The 27,895-nt window shown below is 37.9% G+C and overlaps 1 protein-coding gene across 2 annotated transcripts in view; it reads left to right on the top strand.

The window, feature by feature from the left end:
• Window positions 1-27,895, top strand: part of LOC134791649 (inactive rhomboid protein 2) — a 209,609-nt gene that overhangs the window by 155,847 nt on the left and 25,867 nt on the right. For both annotated transcript variants that reach the window (XM_063762720.1, XM_063762719.1), the window contains exons 3-4: window positions 19,279-19,453; window positions 24,093-24,247. In XM_063762720.1, the coding sequence (XP_063618790.1) occupies window positions 19,279-19,453; window positions 24,093-24,247 (330 nt within the window). The remainder of the gene's footprint in view (window positions 1-19,278; window positions 19,454-24,092; window positions 24,248-27,895) is intronic.

Raw genomic sequence — 27,895 nt, 5'->3', positions numbered from 1 at the left:
ACTTAAGGACTGAATAAACACAATGAGATTAATTAAAAACTTTCTTTAGTTGTGATGAATGCAATTTTTTGGTTGGTCGTGAGTTCCAATCTAGATAATAGTGGAATTAGTAGACTTTACCAGACAGAGTCGGTATAGTTCAATGAGGTAGCAGGCATAAGTTAGGCCTGTGTTTAAACATATACCTACAATACATATATTACATATTCAACATACTCGTATTTATTTAGTTTGTACACAGCGGCAAGTATACTTAACCGATTTTTGCGAGTGATAGTAATCACATTCTATTGAATTCAATTAAGACAAAGATTAATTAGGTCTCAGGAGTCTTAGCTATTGGGGCTAGAACTCGAAGAGCCTACTTAATTATTTTTTACTATCTTCCAGCAAATATATTTGTTAAGTAGTGTAAAATATACCTGGATCTTAATTTCAAATAAATAAATATTAGGGGACATCTTACACAGATCAACCAAGCCTAGCTAGCTACCTAGATATGGGTGCTAGGCGACGTTTTACTTATATACCTACATAGAAAACACAACACCCTTGACTCAGGAACAAATATTTGTTTTGTGTTTATCACTCAAATAAATTTATGCCTTTACCGCGATTCGAACCCAGGACCATATGCTTCACATGCAGGGTCACTACCCACTAGGCCAGACCGCTCGTGAAATAATTACTATTTTATATGTTAACTCAAATTAATAAAGTTCGTCAGTGTGTAGGGTCCGTGATTTCTTTGACCGTCACAATTAGAATTATCGAACTAAGTGTAACAGTTTGGAAGCAGTAGAGCATTTAATGTTGCAGTCTCAAATGGAATCCTAAACCCTTAATCCTGATATAGTATCTCTAATCTAGACCGAAGCTCTCTCTTGTATTATTCCTATCGCTTACGCAGAGTTTGCCTTTACAGTAAACATATAAGTGTGACAAAATTGTTTTTTTTTTATTTTAGGGTACCCCTCTACACAAACTTGTAAAGTGAGGATGATTATTTTGTTTCGCTTTAATCCTATGGTGTGGGTTGCCGTTGGAGAGGTCTTTCTAAGGGCTGATACAGACGGATTGCAACTCCGCAATTTGTATGGGAACTGCACGCCGACAGTTCTCAAATACAAGTTGCAGTCGGGTTGCAGTCCGTCTGTACCGGCCCTAAACGAATAGGGGTCTTCAAAAACATTTGTTGATTAAGAGAAAATTTACCGAAATAATCGCTCCGACTGAATAAAAAAATGTGTCCTTCCCCCTCTAACTTTTAAACCATGTGTCCAAACTGTTACGTAGGGTAGACTTACAAGTATGTCGGTAGTTGCACATTCGTAAAATAAACCAGTCTGCTATGGATCTCGATCTTTTATTCATCTAACATTGGCGCAGTCGAGTTAAAAATTTAATTTAAAGTACTTTACGCTTCGTTTTAACATGCCATACGGTAAAATAGAACCATTTTCGTTAGAATCTAATTGGGACAATTACGTGCGTCGCGTACAACAGTTTATTAAGTTAAATGCCATAAGTGATAACCTAAAAGTGCCCACGTTGTTAACAGTTGTCGGTGGCGAGTGTTACGATTTACTTTGTGATTTGTGTTCTCCTGCCCATCCAGAAGACAAAGGTTTTGACGATTTAGTGGCCTTATTAAAGAAACACTTAGAACCGGAAAGATCCGAGATAGCCGAGAGACACGTTTTTCGGCAAAGGGTGCAACAGCAGGGTGAAAGCATCCGTGTTTACCTTCAAGGGTTAAAACATTTGGCTAAAACCTGCAACTTCGGAACCGGCCTCGAAGAAAATCTACGAGACCAATTCGTCTCGGGTTTATACAGCGAGGAGATGCGTTCTAGATTGTTCGCCGAGAAAGACATAGATTACAAGAGGGCCGTGGAGTTGGCCAGCGCGCTCGAGGCGGCGGAGCGGCACGCTCACACGGCGTGCGCCCCGGCCGGCGGGGCGAGCGTCGGCCCCGGCGCGGCCGACGACGGCCTGCATCGCGTGAGCACCGGCCGCGGTGCGCGCGCCCGCCCGCCCGCCGCCGGGGGCAGCGGCGCAGGCAGCAGCGGGGCGCAGCGGACCCCGTGTGCGCGATGTGGGAAATCCACTCATCCACCAAATAAGTGCCGGTACAAGAACTTTACGTGTGATTCGTGTGGCGTCAAGGGCCATTTAAAAGTTATGTGTACGCGCAAAGGTGAGAGTGGCGATTTTTTCAATAAGAGGACGGCTAAAGGTCAGTACTTTTTAAATAAAAGTAGCGATTCGGACGATGACGATTGCCATTTCTATAATTTGGTCTCGAAGGGAGATAACGACGGACCGTATTTAGTGAAGTTATCCGTGAACGGTACTTGTTATAAATTTGAAGTTGATTCGGGAAGTAAAATATCTGCAGTGTCGAAATTGTTTTATGAAAAACATTTGTCACATTTACCCATTAACAAAAATGTGTTGTTGTTAAAATCTTATAATAAGACTCCTATCAAGACGCTCGGTTATATTGATGTTGATGTAATTTGTGGACAAAATTCGGCTAAACTTAAACTACAGGTTATTGAAAATGGTGGGCCCCCGCTTATGGGTCGCACTTGGATAAGAAAATTAAAATTGTTGGAGTATATAGAATGTCACAATATATCTGAAAGCGATTCGGTGGCACTACTGTTAAAAAAAGAGTATCCGGAGGTATTTGCGGAGGGTTTAGGTACTTTTAAATCGCGTATTCGTTTGCATCTAACGGATGAGGTCCCTGTTTTCGTGAAGGCGCGCGCGCTGCCGCTGGCGCTTCGCGAGCGCGTGGAGCGCGAGCTCGAGCGCCTGCGGCGGGAGGGCGTCATTTACAAGGTCGAGCGGTCGGATTACGGAACACCTATCGTGCCGGTTATTAAATCTAATGGTGATATCCGTATTTGCGGTGATTATAAAATTACAATAAATCCTATTCTCAAAGATTTTCATTATCCACTCCCGCGAATAGAAGAGATATTTGCAACGTTAGGAGGCGGTGAGCAGTACACAAAGTTGGACTTATCAAATGCATTCCAACAGTGTCTGTTAGAACAAGAGTCTCAGCCGATGACGGCTATAACCACACATGTAGGAACGTTTGTTTATCAGAGAGTACCTTTTGGTATTAAATGTATACCAGAAAACTTCCAAAAAATTATGGAAGAGACTCTTAGTGGCCTGCCGTCGACCGCAGTATTTGCAGATGATATTTGCGTCACCGGAAAAGATAGGGCAACACATTTGGCTAATTTAAGGGCAGTTCTGCAGAGACTTAAAGAAAATGGACTCCGTATCAATTTCGATAAATGTCAATTTTTTAGAGATAGTGTAACCTACTTAGGGTACAGCATTGATAAGGACGGTTTGCATACAGATCAAAAAAAAATTAACGCAATAGTTGCAGCCCCGCGTCCCACCAATATCACACAATTGAAAAGTTTTATGGGCTTAGTAAACTTTTATTCCAAATTCTGTTCAAACATGAGTGACATCCTTAAACCGTTGTATAATTTATTAAAAAAAGATGTTGATTGGGTGTGGAGCAACGATTGCGATATTGCGTTTACCAAAATCAAGAAGGTGTTATGTAGCGCGCCCGTGCTGGCGCACTGCGACCCGACGCTGCCGCTGGTGTTGTCGGTCGACAGCAGCGCGTACGGGCTGGGCTGCGTGCTGGCGCAGCGTGGCAAAGATGGCCGCGAGCGCCCGATCAGCTGCGCTTCGCGTACGCTCAGCGCTGCGGAGCAAAACTACTCGCAGCTGGACAAAGAAGCTTTAGCTATTGTTTTTGGGGTAACAAAACATCACCAGTTCTTGTATGGCAGGCGCTTTATACTTCGTAGTGATCATAAACCCCTCAGTTACATTTTTGGGAAAAATAAAGGCATTCCAGTCACAGCTGCGAGTAGATTACAGCGTTATGCTGTCACGTTGTCTGCTTACGATTTTAGTATTGAATTTGTAACGTCTGTACAGAACTGCCAAGCCGATGCGCTGTCTCGTCTTCCTTTGCCCTCTACTGGCAATCGAGCTGAAAGAGAAGACGAGACAGGCAGTTATCTAAATTTCATTCAGAGAAGTTTCCCACTCAGTTTTAAAGATATTAAAACCGAGACTGCGCGAGACCCGGTTTTGAGTAAAGTTATAGGATATGTTATGTTCGGTTGGCCGAAAACTATAAGTGATGATATGCTAAAATCATTTTTCATTCGTAAAGACAGCATTCATATTGATCAAGGATGTTTATTATGGGGTTACAAAATTATAATACCCATGACCTTGCAAAATGACATTTTAAAGGAAATTCACGAGGGGCATCCGGGAATCATTAAAATGAAACAAATTGCTCGAAATTATGTTTGGTGGGGGACGCTTGACGCAGACATCGAACGAACGGCGCGCGAGTGCGACGCTTGCCGCGCGGTGCGCCCGGCGCCGGCGCCGGCGCCGCTGCACTCGTGGCCGTGGCCCGAGGAACCCTGGTCGCGTTTAAATGTTGATTGGTTAGGGCCTTTTAACAATAAATATTATTTGATCGTTATTGACGCCCACTCTAAATGGATAGAGGCGGAGAAAGTCAACAGTACTTCTGCGTCAACAGTTATATCTTGTTTTAGGAGAATGTTTGCGCGTTTCGGCCTGCCTAAACGGGTGGTATCCGACAACGGACCGCCCTTCAGTTCGCTTGAACTGAGGACATATTTTGAGCGAAATGGTATAAAACAAACCCTAACTCCGCCCTACCACCCAGCAAGTAACGGTGCAGCCGAAAATGCTGTGCGATCCGTAAAACGAGCCTTAAAAAAGGCAAACGTTGAAAACGAAGACGCAGAAACCGCCTTGAGTAGGTTTTTATTCAGTTATCGTAACACGGAGCACAGCACTACCGGACGAGAACCGGCGGTCGCGCTACTGGGGCGGCGGCTACGAGGACGCCTAGACCTGCTGCGGCCTGACGCTAGTGAAGTCGTGCGCGAACACCAGGTCGCCAGTGAGCGACGCCGAGCCTCGCGCCTACGTCAAGCTACCGTTGGAGATCCGGTCATTATCAGAGATTATACGAAACAGAATAGAAAATGGACGGAAGGGGTTGTTATAGACCGTCAGAGCCCCGTATCGTATTCTGTCAAAACAGGAGATGGCCAGGTACACAAACGGCACATTGACCAAATGTTACAGGATAAACGCAAGTCTCGGTTTTCTCTTACTAAAGTCCAGGAGCCTGTGGTGCCCGATAACGGGCAACGAGAAGTCATCGCAAAAGAGGGCATAGTGGATGAATGGCAGCTGGCAGAAGAGGAACCGGAGTCGCACTTGCCCGCTGTAAAAAGTCCAGTTCAAAACGCCGACTGTAAAATGGGGCCCTCTTCGCCGCAGGAGGTCGAAGGTCGAACTAGGCGACAGGCCGCTCTGCGTTGCATAGAAAAATTACAAAAAAAGTAAATGATTAACTTAACTAGCTACTTAAGTATTATATACACTCCGCAAATAACTTCAATACCTAATATTTAGTACCAATTTCATAATAGTATATAAATACAAGAATGTTACATTACATAAGTGTGTCAACACAACCTTGAACTTCATTTATATTATCGATAAGGAAAATCATGTAAAAAGCAATAACTGTTAGCACCTTATGTCTTTGCAATACGGTTTGCTAATTGTCGGTGGACAGTGGGGACAGTACAGTTAGCAAGACCTACTCATCTTTAAGTTAAGACTGAATTCCATTCTTTTTGTTAACTCACGCTAAATAAATATAAGTATCTATTGTATTTACAAAATATTGTATAAGATACTGTGGTGGACTTTATGTACATCAAATATTGTGCAAATCATAATAGATATGTATAATAAGTACATTGTGTCGCGATATACATATAATACTGTTTATCTTTATTAGCAGTGCCATTTAAATTAGTTTATTTGAACATGGCCTTAGGTATATGAACATGTAGCTTCTTGTAGTTAAAATTTCATAACTAGTTTAGATATAAGTTATTATTGTGAAATGAGAGGGAGGTGTTACGTAGGGTAGACTTACAAGTATGTCGGTAGTTGCACATTCGTAAAATAAACCAGTCTGCTATGGATCTCGATCTTTTATTCATCTAACACAAACATATGAAAAAATCATGAGAATAGAGCTTAAAATTAGACATTAATTGAAAAACTACAGCGAACATGATCAGTTAAGCCGTTTGTTTAAACCGTACTCCCATTTGCTTGTTGTACCATCACGCTCCGCGATTGTTGCGCCATTTAGGGTCCTAGCTTAATTGGGTTTTCAATACTTACGCTACAGATTTTCAATTTAGCAAGAACCCTGAATGGCATAACAATCCAGTGTGATAACTGTACCTACCCGTTCAAGGTCCATTGTGACGGACGGGTAACTACGGAACCCTACACTGAATAGAGGGTTTATGATATCTGTGTAGATAAAATTCTTCTGACTACAGTAAGTTGCCCTCTAGCTTGATAGTTTGTAGGATTCGTGCATTAATATCATGCTAGAATTGAACTAATATCTAAATACGCAGCTGAGAAGCACTCAGTCTATTATTATTACAGGCTTAAGCTGTCTGAAACTGATCTTGCCCACTTTAGTTGACGAAGGATAATTGTAATTAATGGATGTAAGCCATTTGTCATACCGATAATCTATGCACAACATATTCTAGTTCTAATATAGGTTGATACCGATTACTTATATAAGCAGCAGTCAATAGTGACTACTAGTGATACATAGGTAAGGTAAGCTACTGGGTGAGTGTTACTTGATTACGAGTTAGGTAGATCAAGATGGTACAAAAGTTGCGGGTAGAATTAGTAGATTTGGTAAATCAACCTTTATGTTATCTTTTTATATATTATATACAGGGTGTTTGATACATCGTTTGCCAAATTAAAACGGCTGATAGTTTAAGTCATTTGCTATATAATCATGCCTAGAAAAAAAAATTGGCCATGGTTTGTTTTACTACTGCACAAGTAAAAATTTGAAATTTACGATAAATTGGCATAGAGCTGGAAAAAAAAACGTGCGCATAATTTAAAATTTCTAGGCCTGGGAAGATAGCAAATGACTCAATCTATCTGCCGTTTTAATTTGGCAAACGATGTACCAAACACCCTGTATGTAACATACCGTACCGTACCTAGGTACCTATATAATTGCTCGCTTGTTTATAGCGTTTTAAAATAATTGTATGCTTTTTTTATCGTGATGTTGATGTAAGCATGGAGTTTTCACCAAGGTCCTACTAAAGTTTACTTGGCTCAACAGAAATTTTGCTATTCTAAGATTTTTTATTAAAGAGACTTGTACCATCACCAATATCTTAAAATACTGGGCAGTGGAAATAAAGCGTTACGACAATGATACTGAACTCTTTAACCTCGGTATACTACCCACTAGACCAGGCCAGACGACCGGTCTGGCCTAGTGGGTAGTGACCCTGCCTTATGAAGCCAATGGTCCTGGCTTCAAATCCTGGTTAGGGCATTTATTTATGTGATGAGCATGGATATTTGTTCCTGGGTCGTGGGTGTTTTATATGTATTTAAGTATTTATATATATCGTTGTCTAAGTTATTCACTTACTGTGAGACTTAGCCAATTTGTGTAATAATGTTCTATAATATTTATTATTAAATATAGCGCGGCACGTGTAAGGGTTTATACGACTTTGTCAAGGCCTCCGAGTATTTCTGACTTTGAAGGGTTTGATATTATTTTATTACAGTTATTAGCTATGAGGAAGTTTATAATAAATTAATTACCTACTAAGTAACTGTAGAACTTTCTCGCAAACATATAATTATTTTGTAAAGATATTTAGCGTCCAGTAGTTTTAATAAATAAAACTTTATTTTGTGTAGTTTCTGCCCCGAAATCGGAAGAAGTGACCTTAACAGGCTATTCTACATTTATTTAAATATATTATAAATGTTTCTATAGCTTCTAATCCAGTAACTTTGTCGAATTTTGTAACCTGGCTCTTTTGCGTGAAATCCGGTAGTTCTGATTTTTTGCAGACATGTTTATGATGTTGGCCCAATGAATAATCCAAGTTTGTGACTTCGAGCGCCGAACGCAACTTTGTCAAAAATCGAATAAACCGCATTTTTTTTTAGATTTGGGCGATTATAACCCTAAAGTACTAGTTTTTGGTAGTAACTTCCTAGGGCGTTGTTAAAGTAGACTAAATTTGCTACAATAACACACTAGAATTGTCTCTGTACATCTAATATTTTCCGAGATAAAGCCTTTCAAAATTTTATAATTTTACATCAGTTCTTAGGTGTAATATAAGGGTTAGGCAGGTAATTTATATGAAATTCATCACCGCCACGTTCTACAAAATATTTATTTTCCTTAAAAATATTTTTTTTCAAAATTGGCACTCATACATTTTTTTATGGAATGGCTTTATCTCGGAAAATATTAGATGTACAGAGACAATTCTAGTGCCTTATTGTAGCAAATTTAGTCTACTTTAAAAACGCCCTAGGAAGTTACTATCAAAAACTAGTACTTCAGGGTTATAATCGCCCAAATCTAAAAAAATTGCGGTTTATTAGATTTTTGACAAAGTTGCGTTCGGCGCTCGAGGTCACAAACTTGGATTATTCATTGGGCCAACATCATAAACAAGCCTGCAAAAAATCAGAACTACCGGATTTGACGCAAACGCAAAATGTATAATTTAACTGTATTATTCGATAGCCGACTGGTTTTTTTACATACTTTTATTTTTAGCGACACTACGTATACATATACTTATATCTATTTGTACCTGTATTGGTGCTTCAAATTTTGTAACTTAATTTGAACCACTTCCGGGTGTCTGATTGAGCTGGAATTTCGCATACTTCCGTATTTCCGATGACAATGAAATAATATGCTAACATGGAGCTGATCTGATGATGCAGTCGGGAGGTAGCCAAAGGAACTCTTTGATGGAAAAACATAAATACATTATTGACTTTAGGCTCATTTGAAAGGAAGTACAGTCGGCAATAAAAGTGTGTATCATAAAATATTTTTGACGGTTATTTACTTATTTTTCCTGAATAAATATCGGTATAAAACGCAAGAACAAATGTTTATAACTTAAACGATTAATGTTCGCGCCAAAAAGGCTGCGACAAATTCAAATAATCGAATCCCTAGCCATAAATAACTTGCAAAATTAAGTCTTAAATATTCATGTTAGTTAACATGACACTAAAATACTAGTACCTACATATTGTTACAAGTTCCAGTCAAGTTAACTTGTGAAAAATTATTTTGTACCTAAGTTCCCTACCATAAGTGCTACCTACACCTTATACGTGCACTTGCATGTTGCTAATATCAAGTGCAGCAAAGAGTAGTTTGGAACCACTCACAACTCACAAACACCGAAGCTACTAAGAGTACTAAGACTACTAAGTACCTACGAAGCAGAGTAATTTTAAGTCATGTATTTGTATGGTTATTAAAAAGTTAGCGTAATGCAGAAATAATAAGGGCGGAATCATTAAATACTGAAAATATGGATGTTTTATTTGTATTTATCTGTAATGTATTAATGACTTCTAGTAGGTAGGTACTCAAAACACAATCTTTATTGAGCTTATGGTGGGACTTTGATTGTGTGTGATTGTAATGTGAACTAGTTATTGTAGTACAATTTTAATTTAACTTCCTACGTAACATATGTACCTGTACAAATATTATACTTTGTACTAGGTGATCTTAGTGTGAACGTTTATGTACCTACGTGTCTTGTTAACATGTGGTAGACAAGGTAGGTATACTAGGTATTTATGAACAGCAGTAACATTTGAAATGTTAGATAGGAGAACATATAATTGATATTTCCACAGCATTTAAGTATAATAGGTACCTATCTAGACACAATACTTACAAACCTTTCTTTAAATCGATGAATCGATAGTATAAGATGCACACTCGTAATGGTAAAAAACTAAGCTATACGAACAAAGATCACAGCCGTAAAATACCGCACTCATGTGGTTCAAAGACACAATATAAGCTCTTCCCCTTGAGCAAGATTACGAGGCCCGAAGCTGATTCTGTTTTAACAATGTCATACGATTTTAATCTTATTTTGATACGACCTTGGCTGCGGGTACCAATCAGCGTTAGCGGCTCGTGCTGATTGGTGCTGACGAAATGCGATTAATAGCATTACCACGACCGCCTTCGCAGTGTCAAACTAACATATTCGCTAACGTCTGCGTAACTTATTTTATGTACATCACGCTCGCTCTAATATCCGAGTACGAGCGTGATGCATAGAGAGTACATTTTATATTAAAGGAAAAAATGGAAAACGTTACGCTTCCGGCAGGACTTGAACCCGCAACCTCCGCCATCCGCAATGGAAGGATTTGCGAGTTTCTGGTAGGTTTCCGTAGCTCAATTGGTTAAGAGCAACGCGCGGATTGCGGAGGTTGCGGGTTCAAGTACTGCCGGAAGCGTAACTTTTTCCATTTTTTCATTTAATATAAAATTTGGAATATCGCTCGCAGACGTATTTGCTTGTTTAAAAATTGGCATAAAGAGTAAGTTACGCACCCTAGGTACTATGTCAGTGCCAAACTGGTGGTAGCCGTAATGCAGTCATCGCATAAGGTATTTTACTCGCACCTTGATACGCGTGAGATGCCTAATAACGCGACTCAAGGTATCAAAATGAAATGAAAATATAAAATCATTCAAACAGAACCGGCGTCCACGTGGGCCGCGGTGGCGAGCTCATAAATGTCCTTGTTAATTCCGCGCTCGAACTTTGCGTGCTCCGTGAACAACAAGTTTCGACTGCTTGCCGCAATACATACATGTTGCAGTCGGCTTGGCGAGAAATGGAAATTCGATTTGCTTATTCAAATGCACGCTTGTGTTGCCCAAGTATGTGTAATTACTTGTTGAAGGCACTTTTGTTGGTTAATGTGGTTTTAATTATTAAATATGTGTTTCCTCTTTAAATAATAATGTGGTACTATGCTGTACTATTGTCATGACTGAGATATTGATATTTATATTTAATTTTATTCAGGGATAAAGCTAGGGGCACCAATGCGCTGTAAAATTAAATATGTAATAGTAAGTAAGTAATAGATTGATAGATTGCAACTGGTGGTGAATTGAATGTAATATTGGGCAAGTGCAATGTGGTTTACTTACTCAGCCTGTCAATGTTTCACCTTTTTCACAAGAGCTTGTCTCTTGTATAAATATTTTACTAGCGGGTATTTTTAATTCCTTTTATTAGTAAAACTTCCGATTGTTTAAAATGCATTCGTAGAACAAGGTACAGGTGCATGCTTTAAGAGCGCTATTACATTTCGGCGTTGAGCGAGTTTAGGTATTTTACGCGCTGCGGCAGGCCGTGCGAGCTCAGTATGCCGATCCCTTCTACCACACTCGCACTACAATGATGGATTAAACATTCTTGATCCTTCGCGAAGCATATTGAAATCAACCATAACAACACTAACTGTACTTAACTTTTAAAGTTCTAAAACTGTTATTTGGTAAGTACGAAAATACTAAATGCAGTGCAAATGTACATAGGGGCTGTTCATAAATTACGTCATCTATTTTTGACGATTTTTGACCCCCCCCCCCCTCAAATCATCCAAAAATCAAGCTTCGGATGAATCTGTTTCCTCCTACGTCATGTTACCATCATCCGATGTCCAGACCCCCCCCCCCCCACTCCTCCCATTTGAAGCGACGTAATTTATGAATAGCCCCATACTCGTACTTATGAAGGTATATTACTCGAAAGAAATTATAGGTACCTACTCGCTTATTTACATGTTTCGTCATTGCATTTGGTACCTATAGGTTGTAAAGTTTGTATCAACGAGGGTTTAAAAACGAACTGGTACTGAGGATCTGATGATGATTAAGGTGGTCACGGATACCAATCAACCATGTAGTAACATGATTAGGCTCGTTTGATTCGTCTCAACAAGATCTTTGACACTGAAGATACACAGGGTCTGATGATGGAGCTGGAAGGTGGCCACGGGTACCAGTCTATCATGTAACTAAACAACTTCGTGTTTGGGCTCGTTTGATTCGTCTCAACAAGATCTTTGGCACAAGATAATACTCAGGGTCTGATGATGGAGCCGGAAGGTGGTCACCGGTACCAATCAACCATGCAACTAAACCACTTCGTGTTTAGGCTCGTTTGATTCGTCTCAACAAGATCTTTGACACAAGATAGTACTCAGGGTCTGATGATGGAGCCGGAAGGTGGTCACCGGTACCAATCAACCATGCCACTAAACCACTTCGTGTTTAGGCTCGTTTTATTCGTTTCTATAAGATCTTTGACACAAGATAGTACTTAGGGTCTGATGTTGGAGCCGGAAGGTGGTCACCGGTACCAATCAACCATGCAACTAAACCACTTCGTGTTTAGGCACGTTTTATTCATCTCAACAAGATCTTTGACACAAGGTAGTACTCAGGGTCTGATGATGGAGCGCGAAGGTGGCGACGGGTACCTGTCTATCATCATCAGCTCCATTCAGTTACATGGTAGACTGGTACCCGTGGCCACAGTCCAGCTCCATCATCAGACCCTGAGTACTAACTTGTGTCAAAGATCTTGTTGCGACGAATCGAACGAAGCCAAACACGAAGTGGTGTAGTTGCATGGTTGATTGGTACCGGTGACCACCTTCCGGATCCATCATCATACCCTCAGTACTACCTTGTGTCAAAGATCTTGTTGCGATAAATCAAACGAGCCCAAACACGAAGTGGTTCAGTTACATGGTAGACTGGTACCCGTGGCCACAGTCCAGCTCCATCATCAGACCCTGAGTACTAACTTGTGTCAAAGATCTTGTTGCGACGAATCGAACGAAGCCAAACACGAAGTGGTTTAGTTGCATGGTTGATTGGTACCGGTCACCACCTTCCGGATCCATCATCAGACCTTCAGTACTACCTTGTGTCAAAGATCTTGTTGCGACAAATCAAACGAGCCCAAACACGAAGTGGTTCAGTTACATGGTAAACTGGTACCCGTGGCCACCTTCCAGCTCCATCATCAGATCCTGAGTACTATCTTGTGTCCAAGGTCTTGTTGAGACGAATCAAACGAGCCTAAACACGAAGTGGTTTAGTTGCATGGTTGATTGGTACCGGTGACCACCTTCCGGCTCCAACATCAGACCCTGAGTACTATCTTGTGTCAAAGATCTTATAGAAACGAATAAAACGAGCCTAAACACGAAGTGGTTTAGTGGCATGGTTGATTGGTACCGGTGACCACCTGCCGGCTCCATCATCAGACCCTGAGTACTATCTTGTGTCAAAGATCTTGTTGAGACGAATCAAACGAGCCTAAACACGAAGTGGTTTAGTTGCATGGTTGATTGGTACCGGTGACCACCTTCCGGCTCCATCATCAGACCCTGAGTATTGTCTTGTGCCAAAGATCTTGTTGAGACGAATCAAACGAGCCCAAACACGAAGTGGTTTAGTTGCATGGTTGATTGGTACCGGTGACCACCTTCCGGCTCCATCATCAGACCCTGAGTACTATCTTGTGTCAAAGATCTTGTTGAGATGAATAAAACGAGCCTAAACACGAAGTGGTTTAGTTGCATGGTTGATTGGTACCGGTGACCACCTTCCGGCTCCATCATCAGACCCTGAGTACTATCTTGAGTCAAATAAATACATATAGAATGTCAGGTCGTTTCAAATATTTTTAATCCCGTCCGGTAGTTTATTAAACTGTACCATTATAAATTATAATACTATAAAAACAGTGCTAGGATCAAAGTCTCTCGTTGCGGTTTACACGCACACAGTATAGCGTTTTACACGGCGCTCGCCGCACACAATGATAAAAAACCTCGTCGTCGCCGTTGAAAATGTGCGGAGCCGACCGACACACGTCCTGCCTCTACAAGCTCTGCCGCGGCACTGAGCTGGCGCAGCGCGCGTCATCGGTAATATAGAGTAGTTTTCAAAAAATTGCCAAAAAATTATAGTAGAATTTCATAAACACTAATGTATACCAACAGTATAAGCAAACGTTGCAGATTGCTTGAGTATGAAAATGACTTCGATATTAAATAGATTTTCGTAGGAATTGACACTTGTTTCGGAGAGAAAATCGAGTTCGTTTTACTTTGATTTTCTCTTTCTCAAAGGTATGTAGGAAAAATATAGTATGATATGCCTAAAGTACAGGGTATTAGTAACACAAAATAGCCAGGTTTAGCAGAGTAAAATTCTCAACATTTCCAAATAAGAGCTCGCCATTCAGTGCTTCACGGGGTTTTTCGGAAACGACCATCAGAAAAAAAATCATTACTAATTTAATAAGTCCTTTTTCTAATATTTACAACGATATTTATAAAGATAAGAAGACGCTTTTACTGGAACAAGTACTCATTGTTTCTAATAATGAGCGCAAAGTCCTGAATTTCGTCGACTAGTATCATCAATTTTGCATTATTTCGACTTTTCTTGTAAGAGCGCTCTTAAATGAATACAAACATTACACAATATTTCGTAATTCTTCAACGGTATAGGTTGTCGCGTTCTTGAGCGTTCTAACCTACTAGATGTCCCGCTAGGGATGGGAAATTATAAATGAGTAGGCAGAAGAACGATACAAAATAATTGTTTATTGCTATAACCAGCTTAGTTGGTAAAAAACGGGTAATTGTCGTGGTTCACGCTAATACTCTATAAAGATCGGATTCCGCTAATCGTTTGCAGCCGAAGTACTCCCCTGACGGTGCCGAGGTGGTAGGCGCTGGTGTTTCTGCCCCCAATTCGGGGTACACTTAAAAACATAATTAAACACCACAGTGATTTTATTATGGTTGAGGAACACGTAGCAGATGTTTTATACACATAAGTATTCAATTTTGTTTCTGAATACTTGCCCCAGGTATGCTAACCGGTCAGCATTAGACCAATCGATCGACCTAATGGACTAGGGTTCAAATAGGTTCATGATTATACATACTCGTATTGAAAGCATGACAGCGGCTTTGTCGCTGTTCTTATATAACGGTGATAGATGCTTTTGGCGGCATTAGGTACAGTTACCCTACATGGATTTTCAATCTCTTATGTGATATAGGACACTTGATTTAGATTGATTAGTCTGGGAACAGATGACGTCATGAACGTCATTAGTTTGATATTTGAGAGTGCTTGAAATATCTTCCATGAAGATTAGGTTACCTATTTATAGCATTTTCTTGGATTTATTTATTGAATAAGAATGTTATTGGTTGAATAAAAAAAATCACCTTGACACTGACAAATCATACTTACCCATAACAAATCCAGATATTGGACTTTCGAATGTTCCTTGGAACATGGCGGATCGTGCTCCAGACATTTTTTTTATTTTTTGCAGTTGCTGTTTAATGTATAATTTAGATAGCATATTATGCAGTGAATAGCAAGTGTGATGGGTGCAGTTAATGAAGAATTCTTCTGGAAATACGAATAAGCAACCAATTCTTGGACATCATTCGGCGGTTCGTGGTCTCGGCCATCATTACGCTTTGTACTGCTGCTCCAGCTATCCTCCAGTGCATCGTGAAGGCCTATCACCGTACATCATGCAATAATACTTTGTATTATGAAATATTTTACTTGTGATCTATTACTGTATTTTGGCAAGGGCCCATGAGTAGTGTGGTTCACGTTTGTATGGGAAAAATTCAAACTCTAGCTAGAAGAAGCGGCACCCCCTCATTTTGTTACACTTATTATATTGACAAAACACGCCAAGTTTTATAATCTTATCTCAACTACAAGGGGGTGCTCAAACACTTTAAAATTTTTAAGTTGTATGAAATCCATAAAAATTAAATTATACTTTTTTCGATTTTTATGTGAGTAGTAGTTTTGACATTATTAGAAGGTGTGATTTAAAAGTTATTAAGTAAATAAACATTTTTATTTCTATTTTTATGATTTTTTTAGGTGAAATTCAAAAAATCTTACTTTTGAAAAATTATAAAAAACAGAAATAAAAATGTTTTTCTACTATAAAACTTATAAATGACATGTGCAAATAGTGTGAAAACAGTTACTTAAATAAAATTCTGAATAATAAATACTTTTTTTTTGGGTTTCATACAACATACAAAATTTCAAAGTGGTTGAGCACCCCCTTGTAGTTGAGATAAAGTTACGATACTTGGTGTATTTTGTCAGCATAATAAGTGTAACAAAATAAGGGGGTGCCCCGTAGGAAAATAAAAAAAAATGTTTTTTGAACCACCAGGCCCATGAATGAGGCTGCCACTTCTCCAATAAACAAACAATCCAGATATTATTCATCAGTCATATAGTTTATAATCAGAATACAACTTTAGATAGTTTTTACTGTGTATTTATAGGTAGTAATATGTATTGTGAAGCTGTTGTGAGAGGGTGGATTTCAAAATCCTGCGAAAACTTATGGTTCGGTCTTTATAAAAAAAACTAGTAGATTGTGCGAGTTGCAACATTTTTATATGTTTTTAAGAACTATTATCTTCATGTTCCTTCAATTACCATCTCCAATAACTTAATAGTTTTTTTTATATAAAATGTTTTATGTGTCTAAAATCATCACCGTCGACCGGAAAAATCTGAACCTTTTTGTTTGCAGTGAAAATTATAGCATACCTATCGTACGATTGCGATTTTTCTTTTACTTATATCTTTTCCATGTTGTTGTTTAACACATGAAAAAATATGCAATAATTCCTTCACCGAGAAAGTACATTTAAAAATATTTAAAATTTTGTCACGAATATTCGTCAACACCGTCATGGTAATGTCAATGTGAGCTTATCTCGGTGTATGAACAACGAAATACCGCTAAAGGTCCTTGCCCTATTTTTCACTTTAGTATAGAATGCCAAAAATGATTTCACTATAAAGTCACATCACTGAATCGTGAGAAATATTACGAACAAATTTGTAAAACGTAGTTTGTCACAACAGAGCATCATCACCGTTATGCTTTGGTTTAAAAAAGTTACAAATGATATATTAGAAATAATTACTGAAATGAATGGCAAACTACATGAAGTTTATTGTGTAGCATAGACATTAACTACTATTATTCGTATTCTAGAAATAAAAACAAGAAACTCTCAAATCGTCAACACCATACCCATCATCACCGGGAAAAAATGACGACCGGTGATGATTTCATGTGTATGGTGATGACGGTTCTCAGAAACTTTTCTAGTTATTTTGCTATAATTCATTATGAAATTAAGCTGTATGTTTGAAAAACGTTCTCTATGTCTTCTAACACTATATAATGTCTACCTTATAAATGTAGAATAAATGTAGAAGAAGATATAACTATATCTTTCACACTAGAGGATGCTTAGTTTTTAATTAACATTTTGACTGAAGTAGGCAAAATTTAGGTCATTTAGAACTTAAAACATACAAATGTTTTTTTTTTATAATCTAATAATGTAAATCGTGCAACTTAGAGTCTGTAATTGCATGTTAGTCGTGTTAACACAAAGTATTTAAACAAGCAACATATATTAAGTTTTAAGCGACCATAGGCTACGGTACTGGCTCACTATCGTGATGGCTTTATGTTTTTTGATAATATTATATTAATTGATGTATATAATTACAGCAATTAATAACTATACCATTGGGTAGTCACCGGACCCAATACCTAACATTTTGTAACTTATGACATGCATTACAAGTAGGGGTCTTGCAACTTATAAAACACTGATTATATATTAATGTTTAGCTATTAAACAACATATATATGGATTTAAATCATTATAGCTATTTTTAAAGTTAATTAATAAAACAACAAAAATACAAACTTGTGCAATGAATCAAACTATCAAAAAAAAGTAATATATCATAAAAATTAAGCTCATTGGTAAGCCAGTAATTTTATAATATGACATAAATACCAAGTTATGCAGTAGATAAAAGAAGATGCGGGTTTAAACTGATAATAAGAGTACAATATTGTTAATATGATTTAACATTGAAAAAACCCAAAAAAATAAATGAATACATAAATTGCCTATTTCGGAACATAAATTATTTAAAATTATACAATAAAAATACTTGTTATATATTTATTTATATGAATAAAATGTATTTTTTATAATTTTCTAAAAATAATTTATGTAGCTAGTCTTATGTTCAAAAACATGTTATTTGTAATGTTTATTAAAGTTCTAAAGTCTTACAATTAAAAAAAGTTTTTGTTTTTTTAATACGTTTTTAATACATATGTAAATTAGTTCCCAAATCGTCATTACCGTACATGCAGTGTCATTACCGTCTATAAAAGAGTCATTACCATACCATGGTTGTCATCACCATCTTGCGTTTTTATTTTCCGAAAGCGATAACTTCAAATATAAGCCACAAATGATTGTATAAATACCATACATATCCTCAATATACAGCCCCCAATTACTTTACCTAGCTAGAATCGTGTTAAATTAAACATTTAAAAAAATTAATTTTTTGTACGGTGAAATTTTTTGTGCTGAAATCCACCCGAGAATATTTATTCCTTGAAGCGTTCGCATTCTCTCTCATACCGTATGACTTACAGCAAACAATATTTCCGCTAAACGTACTATATATAGGTAAACGCATGGTAATCTCGACTGAGCCTTTGTAAATTAGCAGTTTAGCAGTTTAGCATTGCATCCCGGGAACGGTTTATTGGCCGCGTTTCTATTGGTAATGCGAGCGCAGGCGCGTCTACCTACTTCTCATGATCAGCGTGACCTCCAGTTGCGTAGTTACTTTAGGTATCGGGAGAACTTATATGTACTGGTTTGCTAACTCTTGGATTCGCCTGTGCTCTGTAAACAATTGAAATGGACCCTGACACTGAACGCGATTCCAAAACAAAGAGAAATGTTATAGCATTTAATGGAGAAACGGAAGCGGTCAGTGCAAAATAGCTTTGCAATATCAAAGCTATGCATACATATAAAGTAGACATTAAACACGAAAGTAGATTGGTGTAGAAAAGCTGTGGTATTATTTGTTTTAACTAGTATATCGTAGTACTATGTACCTATAGTGGCGCTCGCCCGATGAATTAAATCATATCCATATTTTTAAAGTTGGGGTTTGGATGTTAGAGTACATTTTTTTTGAAGTTATCATTCGTTCCTCTGTTGTGTAAGATAATGTTCTATTAATTTTGACTCAAAATGCTTTTATCTTCCTAGTATGTATGGAGCATCGGGAGCGGCACCCAGAGAGGCGCGGGGGCGGGCGCGCGAGCGGCCCGACGTGCTGCCCGCGCCCGCGGCGGCGGACGAGCCCGCGCCCCCCGCCCTGCCGCGCCCTGGCAAGGACAGCGTCGCGCGGCTCACGCTCAGCGGCCTTTCTTATGTTGTTACTGTAAGTATTTATGAGTATCGCTGCATCTACAGTCACAACACGGGATTGTTATGCCATTTAGGGTTCTTGCTAAATTGGAAATTCTATAGCGTAGGTAAGTATTGAACAACCAATTTAGCTAGGACCCTAAATGGCGCAACAATCACGGAGCGTGATGGTATATACATAGCTTCTTAGATAACTGGTACCATAATTAGTGAAAAACGGAGTGTTTTGCTGTGGCGGAGGAAGCCACGCTTCCCCCCGTGCTACGTCTTAAATTGGCAAGGACAGCGTCACGTGGCTCATGTTCAGCGGCTTTTCTTATGTTGTTCTTGTCAGTATGGATAAACAGAACGCTCTTGCGGTGGAGAAGGAATCCGCGTCGCCCGCCGTGCTACGCCTTGGGAAGGACAGGGTCACGCGCCTCATGCTCAGCGGCCTTTGTTAGGTTGTTACTGTAAGTATCACTGCAAATACTCAAGACTAACTTTCACAAACTCTTCGGTGACACTTCCCATGAATCACTGAAGACTAGATTGAAAACTAGGGATGAACTGAGCGGTTTTAGGCGGCGGAGAAAACTTGCACCCCTGCCCTAGCAAGGACAGCGTTGCGCAGCCACGCCTAGCGGCCTTTCCTATGGTATTACTATAAGTATGAGTATCACTATACGTACTTACGACTATGGCTCTTTGGAGATCAAGAGAAGAATCCCCTTTAGGACTAGGGACATACTAATATTTCAACCTTTTCCTATACGGAGTAAGCTTTTCTCCGCTATTTACATGAGTGCAGACAAATTCTGAAACTAATAAACAATGCACAAGCGCAAGAGAGCAACGTTATTATAGCGCTGAAGCTATGTAGACATACTTAATTGGTAAGACAGACGCCATTATTGCCACAGGTGCTAGCACCTGACCTAGTTTCCTAGGTTAAGTCTTAAAAGTTAGGTAAATACCCTGAGAAGCTAACTAGCTTAACAAAACATTTTAACTCTACTGCGAGTCCGTTTCTAGTATAACTTGAGCTCGAGTTCCATAACAACTATGTTTAATTGGAAATGATTTTTATACTGGTTGCCTAAGTGATTTCTGAATAACTGCTCAGAGAGGCGCAATCTGCTAGAGGCGGGAAATGACGACTGCCATTAAACACACAGATGGGCCATTTTATTGCGTTCAGTATGGTGAATAGCATCTTTTATGAACGTTTGAAGCACTGATCTATTTTTAAAATAGTTTCATATTCAGGGCAGTAGGTATCGTGATTGAAATTAAAAACTTTGTATGTTTAGGTATGCAATAAATATGCTTAAGGTGACGTTTTGTTGGCAACTGCATTTATATTACTGTTGCGACATGTATGCTGTGGCCTTAACTCGGACGCTGTCATTGTCGATTGCCTGGATTAAATTAGCAACGGTCTGAACGATCGTGACAGTAGTGAATGGCAAATGGCATTTACAGCGGTTGTGACCACGCCGTAGCAGTAATGCCGCCACACATGCAGATGCAGTCGCCTTCCGAATGTCAACTTCAGAAATAGTTTCGTGATGGCTTTCTTGTAGTTAAAGTCAGCTGGCTTTGGGGACAAATCTGGTACTTATTTAATTTTTAATTGTTAAGCATGTACTAAACCGCAACATGTTGAAGTATTAGGTACGTTTTTTTGTTGACTACCATCAACAAAAAAAACTTTTACTTAATATAAATATATTTTAATAACTTCGAAACCCATCTAGATACTGGGTACCTACTCTCATCTGTTAAGCTATGCTAAAAGCGCTTTGCGTTTCAAGATTTTCAAGCTACGAGTAAATCCTTAACCGTTTGATACGGTCGTCTACTTTATTGAAAGACTTAGAAATGCATTGCTCCCAATCGAACTTTCCATTATTAATAGCCAGCGATTAGCTGGAGCCCCGTTTAGTAGAGGCTAAGTTTAATAGGTTATACAAATTCAAAGCTGAAAGCTAAGTAAATACTCGTACAACGCTTTCAGAACAAAAAATATAATAATAATAGAGCTTGGGCCCTGCCCCGCTGCTGGCGGCAACACCCTAGGTTAGGTTTTTTATAATGTGTTTATATGTATTTTTTATTGGTTTTTATGTGCTTTTGTATTTTACTTTTATATTCATGTTATAAACAACCTAACTTAAGAAGAAAAAAAAAATAAAAAAAATAGTATTCATAAGACTTCTATACTTTTTTAAATAATGAAAAGTGATAATTTTGCATGAACTATCTAGTGACCAGTTTTAATTGCTATTGAGTGTACTATACAATAACTAGTCCTCAAAAGCATGACCGTCGACCAACTCTGCTTTTTACATATATATTATCAATTGATTTTTAAATAAAACACGAAAATAAACAGTACCGATTAGTGTGGCCTAGCTTAATAAGTTCAAGAGGTGAGGGGTGTTTCTGTTCGAGTTAACTCAGGTACCTAGTTACTCGTACCTAAACTGCGATTGGCTGTCGGTCAAGTTGAAATTTTAATTGATTTGTGAACTGAACCATACAATAGTATACATAGAGCGTTGATTATGTAAATTTGGTCATTAATCCTTTCGAAAATCCAAATCAATTTATTCTCTTGATTGTTTACATTTTAATATTCAATGGCTCGTCACTGCTTTCATGATGTATTAATTTAGAAGCCCGTAATGGAATGATAATGTAATTGTTATAACGTATAATGGCTTTAGTAAAATGGAACGGCTATTAAAAGCTTTGTAAGATCCGAGTTCATAAAATGAAACCCTTCGTGTAGGCGTTGTAACTGCCTTGTTACTATAAGGATTATTGTCTTGGAATCTTTTAGATCTTGTTGAATTTCAAGGCGTTTGGCTTTTAACAAATATTCTGAAATATATACCTTGTAAGCTGAGATATTAAATTTAAAGTACCGTATTTAGGTATAAAAACACATTTAGTTTATACCGGGTGTGGCCTGTAACATGAGCAAAAAATTAAACTGTAGGCTGTACTCCTCATACTGACCAACATTTGTTCAGCGACTTTTAAAAATAACTTGTGGTTTGATTTTTAATACACTTTAAAGTTTATTCTAAGACGCAATGTATTGCGAATTTTGTTATGTTTAAGGCGTGACAAGCAACGTCAATCACAATGATATGGCATGGCGATGGCATCCATTGAAGATAATATTTATTTTGTATGAAAAATAGGGAGTCTAAATAGTTCATATTTTTTAAAAGTTTTTGAACAAAAGTGTCACGGTTTGAGGAGTACAATCTATGTTTTAATTCTTTGCTCGTGTTACAGGCCACACCCGGTATACCTAAATACGGTACCTAAAGTTAAAACTCCTTTATAAAACTACGAGACGCAGTAAAATAAGGCATGCAAGAGTTCGAATGGAATTCAGGCAATTATTGAAATTGAAGCATAATTTTAACACAACAATAATTGTAATGTTGACTATTTCATTTCGTGTACCTATTTTTCCTACTTTCTAGTTGATTTAGACCATTTATTGCCACATTTCCGAGCAGTGGAGTGAAAAACATTTTTATTTCACACGTTTAAGGGTTATTTTCTTCCATATTCTACAGTGTCTTTTTTATGCTTCCGTACCCAAAGGGTAAAAACGGGACCCTATTACTAAGACTCCGAGCTAGGCAGTTAAAATTTTCAAAGATGATGTATTTCTGTTGCCGCTATAACAACAAATACTAAAAACAGAATATAATAAATATGCATTTAAGTTAAGCTACAAACGTGATTTTTTGCCGTTTTTTGCGTATTGGTACGGAACCCTTCGTGCGCGAGTCCGACTCTCACTTGGCCGGTTTTTAGTATAGGTATTTTGTTCATAGCATTCAATATAATTATGCCCAGATCGGTATTAAAAATCCTGACACAGTTTATGGAGCAAAATGTACTAAAAACGCAAGGCACAGGTCAAGTTCTTTCGTGGTCTGTCCTTAATAAAAAAAAAACTTTAATGTGTTGTACCATTACCGTGATTCCGTAAAACTCTCAAGCAAGGTACTTTAAAATTAATGACCGCCTCCGACATTTTTACATGCACTCGCCTCCTAACCTGACCCCAATATTTTTTATTCAGTAGGCCTTAAATATATGGCGGAAGAATTAGGCTACCATATTTCCGAGCAATAAATTATAAAAGCGATGTCTTTTGGGATAGGCGCCGCTGTTACGGCATCGTAAATAATGGGCCAAGATGCTCGGTGCCGTGTCAGTGATATTTCGGAAGGAACCTTTTCCAGTGAGAAATATGTACTAAAGTTAGTACCTAGGTACTTCTGGAGCAGTTTGATCCGGAGATAATAATATAATATAGGTAGGCAGGTATGAAATGATATATAAATATGTATATTATATGTATAATCATATTAAAATACATATCGTAAATCCAAAAGATGCAAAAAATCATTCTTAGTATATTATTATTTTAACACTCTGGTGTGTAGATTTTTATCATGTCCTACTCGTAAACTAAAGTGATACAATATTTTTAGTAGGCATATGAGAGAATGTTACTGTTCCTCGTAGTCGCGTAATTTTTTTTGGTAAAATAGGGGTCACGACGCGTACCCTGTAAGGCTACTAAATATTAAAGATTTCTAATGGCGGGATTATATGGACTATTTCATTCCCAGGCGGTGACGCGGCGATCGCGGCAGTCGTCGTCGGCGCAGTGGTCGCGGTCGTTTCGGAGCAGCGCGCCGAACGAGGAGGGCGACGTAGATGACGTGTTCTTCGCTGCGCCGACCTCTGCAGCGCACCACGATGACGAGATTGACGGAGTAAAGAGGTAAAGTATTAATTACTACTGTAGTGGTGACGTAGCGGTCGCGACACTTTCGGAGCAGCGCGCCGCACGCGGAGGGCGACGTAGACGACATGTTCTTCGCTGCGCCAACCTCTGTTGCGCAACACGACGACGAGATTGACGGAGCACAGAAGTGCCTAAAGTATAGGGGTTCTACTGGGGTAAATATGTACTGGTATACCTACACCTTTATTCTAAACTTAATGGTACCTATTTAAAAATAGGTACCAATGCCAATTATACTCAATGCTCAGTGCTTTTTTTCATTCTTTGTTCAATATCTCCATGTAAGTATTCTAGATATCATTATAAATTTGCAATACAAAATGAAAATATAATTATGCGAGCAAAATTCAGGGATGTAATAAATGCTGTATTTATTTGTACCTGATATTGCTTCCACCTTAAAGTTAGTAATTAAAGCAGTCTAAGTTTTATGTTTTATATATGTCTAACTACACCTACATACAGTCGATTACGAGTTAATAATCATGTAGGTACTCGAGGAGTTTAGAAACACTCACGATTTTGAATCAATAGCAGGCAGCTTGTAGCCGTAGGAAACCTAACAAATTAATAACAATGGGAGCTCTTGGAATATTACTGAAATACCCAGCCTAGTCTGGAAGATTTGTTGCCATGCGTCTATACGAGATACAATTTTATATAACTATATACCCCTGTGTTTATTATTTTTGTCAATATTATTTTCCATCATGTATTATATTCATATACCTATTGTCCATTATATTATCCGTTTGAATATTAACTCTGCCCTAGCACAGACCAGGCAGCGGTCTTCTATAATAGGAAGTACCTGTTTGTGGATACCTAAGCAGATTCTAATAACAACTTATATTTTCTAATTGTTCGTAACATAATATTTCTACATAATTATTAACAAAAAGTAAGTGAGAAGCGTTTTTGACCAGCTTATTAAATAATAGAATCGTACCTCGAGGCAATTAATCCCATTTGTTTTTGCATAGAATAACACGTAGGTAGTTTACAAAAGATATACCATTTTATAAAAATATAACTTGGCAAGAATTTAATTATGCATAAAGAACTTCTGGAAAGGCAAAAAGTCATCTGAGGTTTTATTTTATACTTACACAATAGATAATTTGAATATAAGTAGAACAGCTCTCTCGTTTATATAATAATAATAGCGTTGTCAGGTCCAAGCAATCATAAAGTTCCATTGAGATGTTGGCAGTACGTGGAAAGATAAGGAATAACTAGGTAGAGCGTTTTGAATAGCCTCTCCGCTGCCCGCCGTAGGACGAGCAAGGCCGAGCCATATTGATTTCCTTGCAAGACACTTCAAACGCGCCGAATACTTGACACATGATTGAACGACCGTTAACTATTACTCAAAATCGTTCCCCGAATCTCGCTAATGGCAAAAAGTGCTTTAACAACCGATTGTTTAAACCACGAAACTAGTTTGACAGAGGTTATGAAGTGTTCCCCACGCAACGTACTGAGTAACTTAGTGGGGCCAAGTTTGCGCAAGTTTGGCCCATAATCGCGCTCGAGCCGAGTCAAACTCGGCTAATAACGCCATGTTGCGCTAACTTGACAGAATAATTAGCTCCTCGTTCCTTAAAATTTATAAATACACTTAGATTATCATCTTTTAAGTGAAATGAGTTTAGCATAAAGCCGCAAGTTTTTGATCCTAACTTAATTAGGAGGCAGACTTTATCGCGACTATAAGATAATATTTTCATCATGTTATTCAATAATTTTCTTTGATCTAGTTGAGTTGGCATAGAGTAAAATTCTCCGTTGAAATGCCTGAAAGAAGCTTTTAGGAGTGATAGCTAACATTTGTCCTGTGATGTCATATAATATGTTAATGTCAGTAAATGCTTCACATAACATTAATTTTAACTACAGTACCTATTATTGTCACAGTAGTTTAGTAACTAATGTTTAATTTGTACGACTAGAATATATCTATTAACAAAAAATTTTTGGTATCTACATCAAACGGTCTATGAGAAAAACGCATTTAACCGATTTGCAAGACCGAAGTGATCCCATTAGAGCTCCGTGAACAAAATTTTGTACGGAGCTCTTAAAATGCTTTTGATATTTTTTTTGTATTATTTTCTCATAATGTATTTTAATTGAAATTATTTTTCAAAAAGCTACGTAAATTCAGTAGTGTTTTTAGTTAAATTTAGTAGTCACTAAGTTATTTTGTGAAAACTAGGATTGGACTTTACTAGAAAGTTATAGGTAGTTTTAACTAGGGAAAACGCGTTTTGAATTAAAACGTATAGCAAATACTTATTACGATTCTGCTCGTTGAGTTTAGTAATAACATGAGTCTAATGCGTGGCATAAGACTCACTGCCCGATTCGAACTTTAAGATACGTCAATTAATAGATCTAGAAACGATATGTATTAAATGTGTCAGTGTCAAAAGTAACGGTTTTATTTGAAGAAACGTCACATTTGACACTGACATATTTAATCTATATCGTTTCTAGATCTATTAACTGACGTATCTTGAAGTTCGAATCGGGCCGTCATGTTACAATCGAACATCATTATATATTACCATATTACATTTTTGTTGCCCCTACGTACCACAAATTCACACTGAAACTGTATTTTCATAATCCCACAATTTTTACAGTGATTTAAGCAAAACCTAGATTACAGTTTGGTAACAGATAAGTTAAAGTCAATAGTATATTATATCAGTTTAAATAAATGGCTAAAATGTAACATGTTATCTCATGTAGATATAATTTAACCCAAATCTTTGTGACATGGGTCTGTAAAATCGGAGATTTAATCTTATAGTTTCGTATCGGACACTGCCTCGCTTGCCTTTTGCGTTGCGCTGAGCATCCACCTTGTATGAGTGAGGAGCTTATATTCAAAACCTGATTTGTCGGTTTTGAATATAAGCTCCTCGAGTGTAGTATTAGCGAAGTGAGTGGACGGATCTGAGATTACGTTCCAATTGGTGCGCGCATTTCTATTAGAGTTTATATTGGTGGATTTTATCATTAAGTACTTAAAAGCTAGTGTGAATGCTCACCCTTGTACGCTATTTTAATAGTATTTTTGTGTTTACATTATTTATTAGGCTCGGGAGACTCTGAATTAAAGAGCTCAGGTGGCGGTCTGGTTTCCTATATGAATTTTATTTATAGCAATGTTGCATATTTAATATAAATAACTTTTATTATACTGGCATATTTACCCCACTTTTGGGCATATTTAGAACTTTGTTAAATACTATGAATTCCGCCGAGTGTCAAAAGAATACAAAAAGGGACGTAGTTTAAAAGTGATTACCTAATAATAGATACCTAGTTCAAATATTATAAGTAGGTAAAAGCATCTGTCTATGTTCTGTATTTCATCATGTTCCGTTGGTGAACCTATAATCAATAAAAAAACGTAGAAAGGCCAACAACGGTTAGTGGTTTGTGGTTGCGTGGTTACTTATTGTATTATTAGGTACCCAAGGTAATTGCTATGCAGCGAGATCTGAGACAAATAACAAAGAAAAATGTTCCTTTACTATAGAGATTTAGTTTGATTCTCCGTCTACCCCTTATCCCGCTTTTCCATAGAGGTCTGCTCCTAATATAGGTATT

This window comes from Cydia splendana, chromosome 6 (genome assembly GCF_910591565.1).
Source record: "Cydia splendana chromosome 6, ilCydSple1.2, whole genome shotgun sequence".
Classification (NCBI taxonomy): domain Eukaryota; kingdom Metazoa; phylum Arthropoda; class Insecta; order Lepidoptera; family Tortricidae; genus Cydia; species Cydia splendana.
This window is presented reverse-complemented; position numbering and strand designations above follow the sequence as displayed.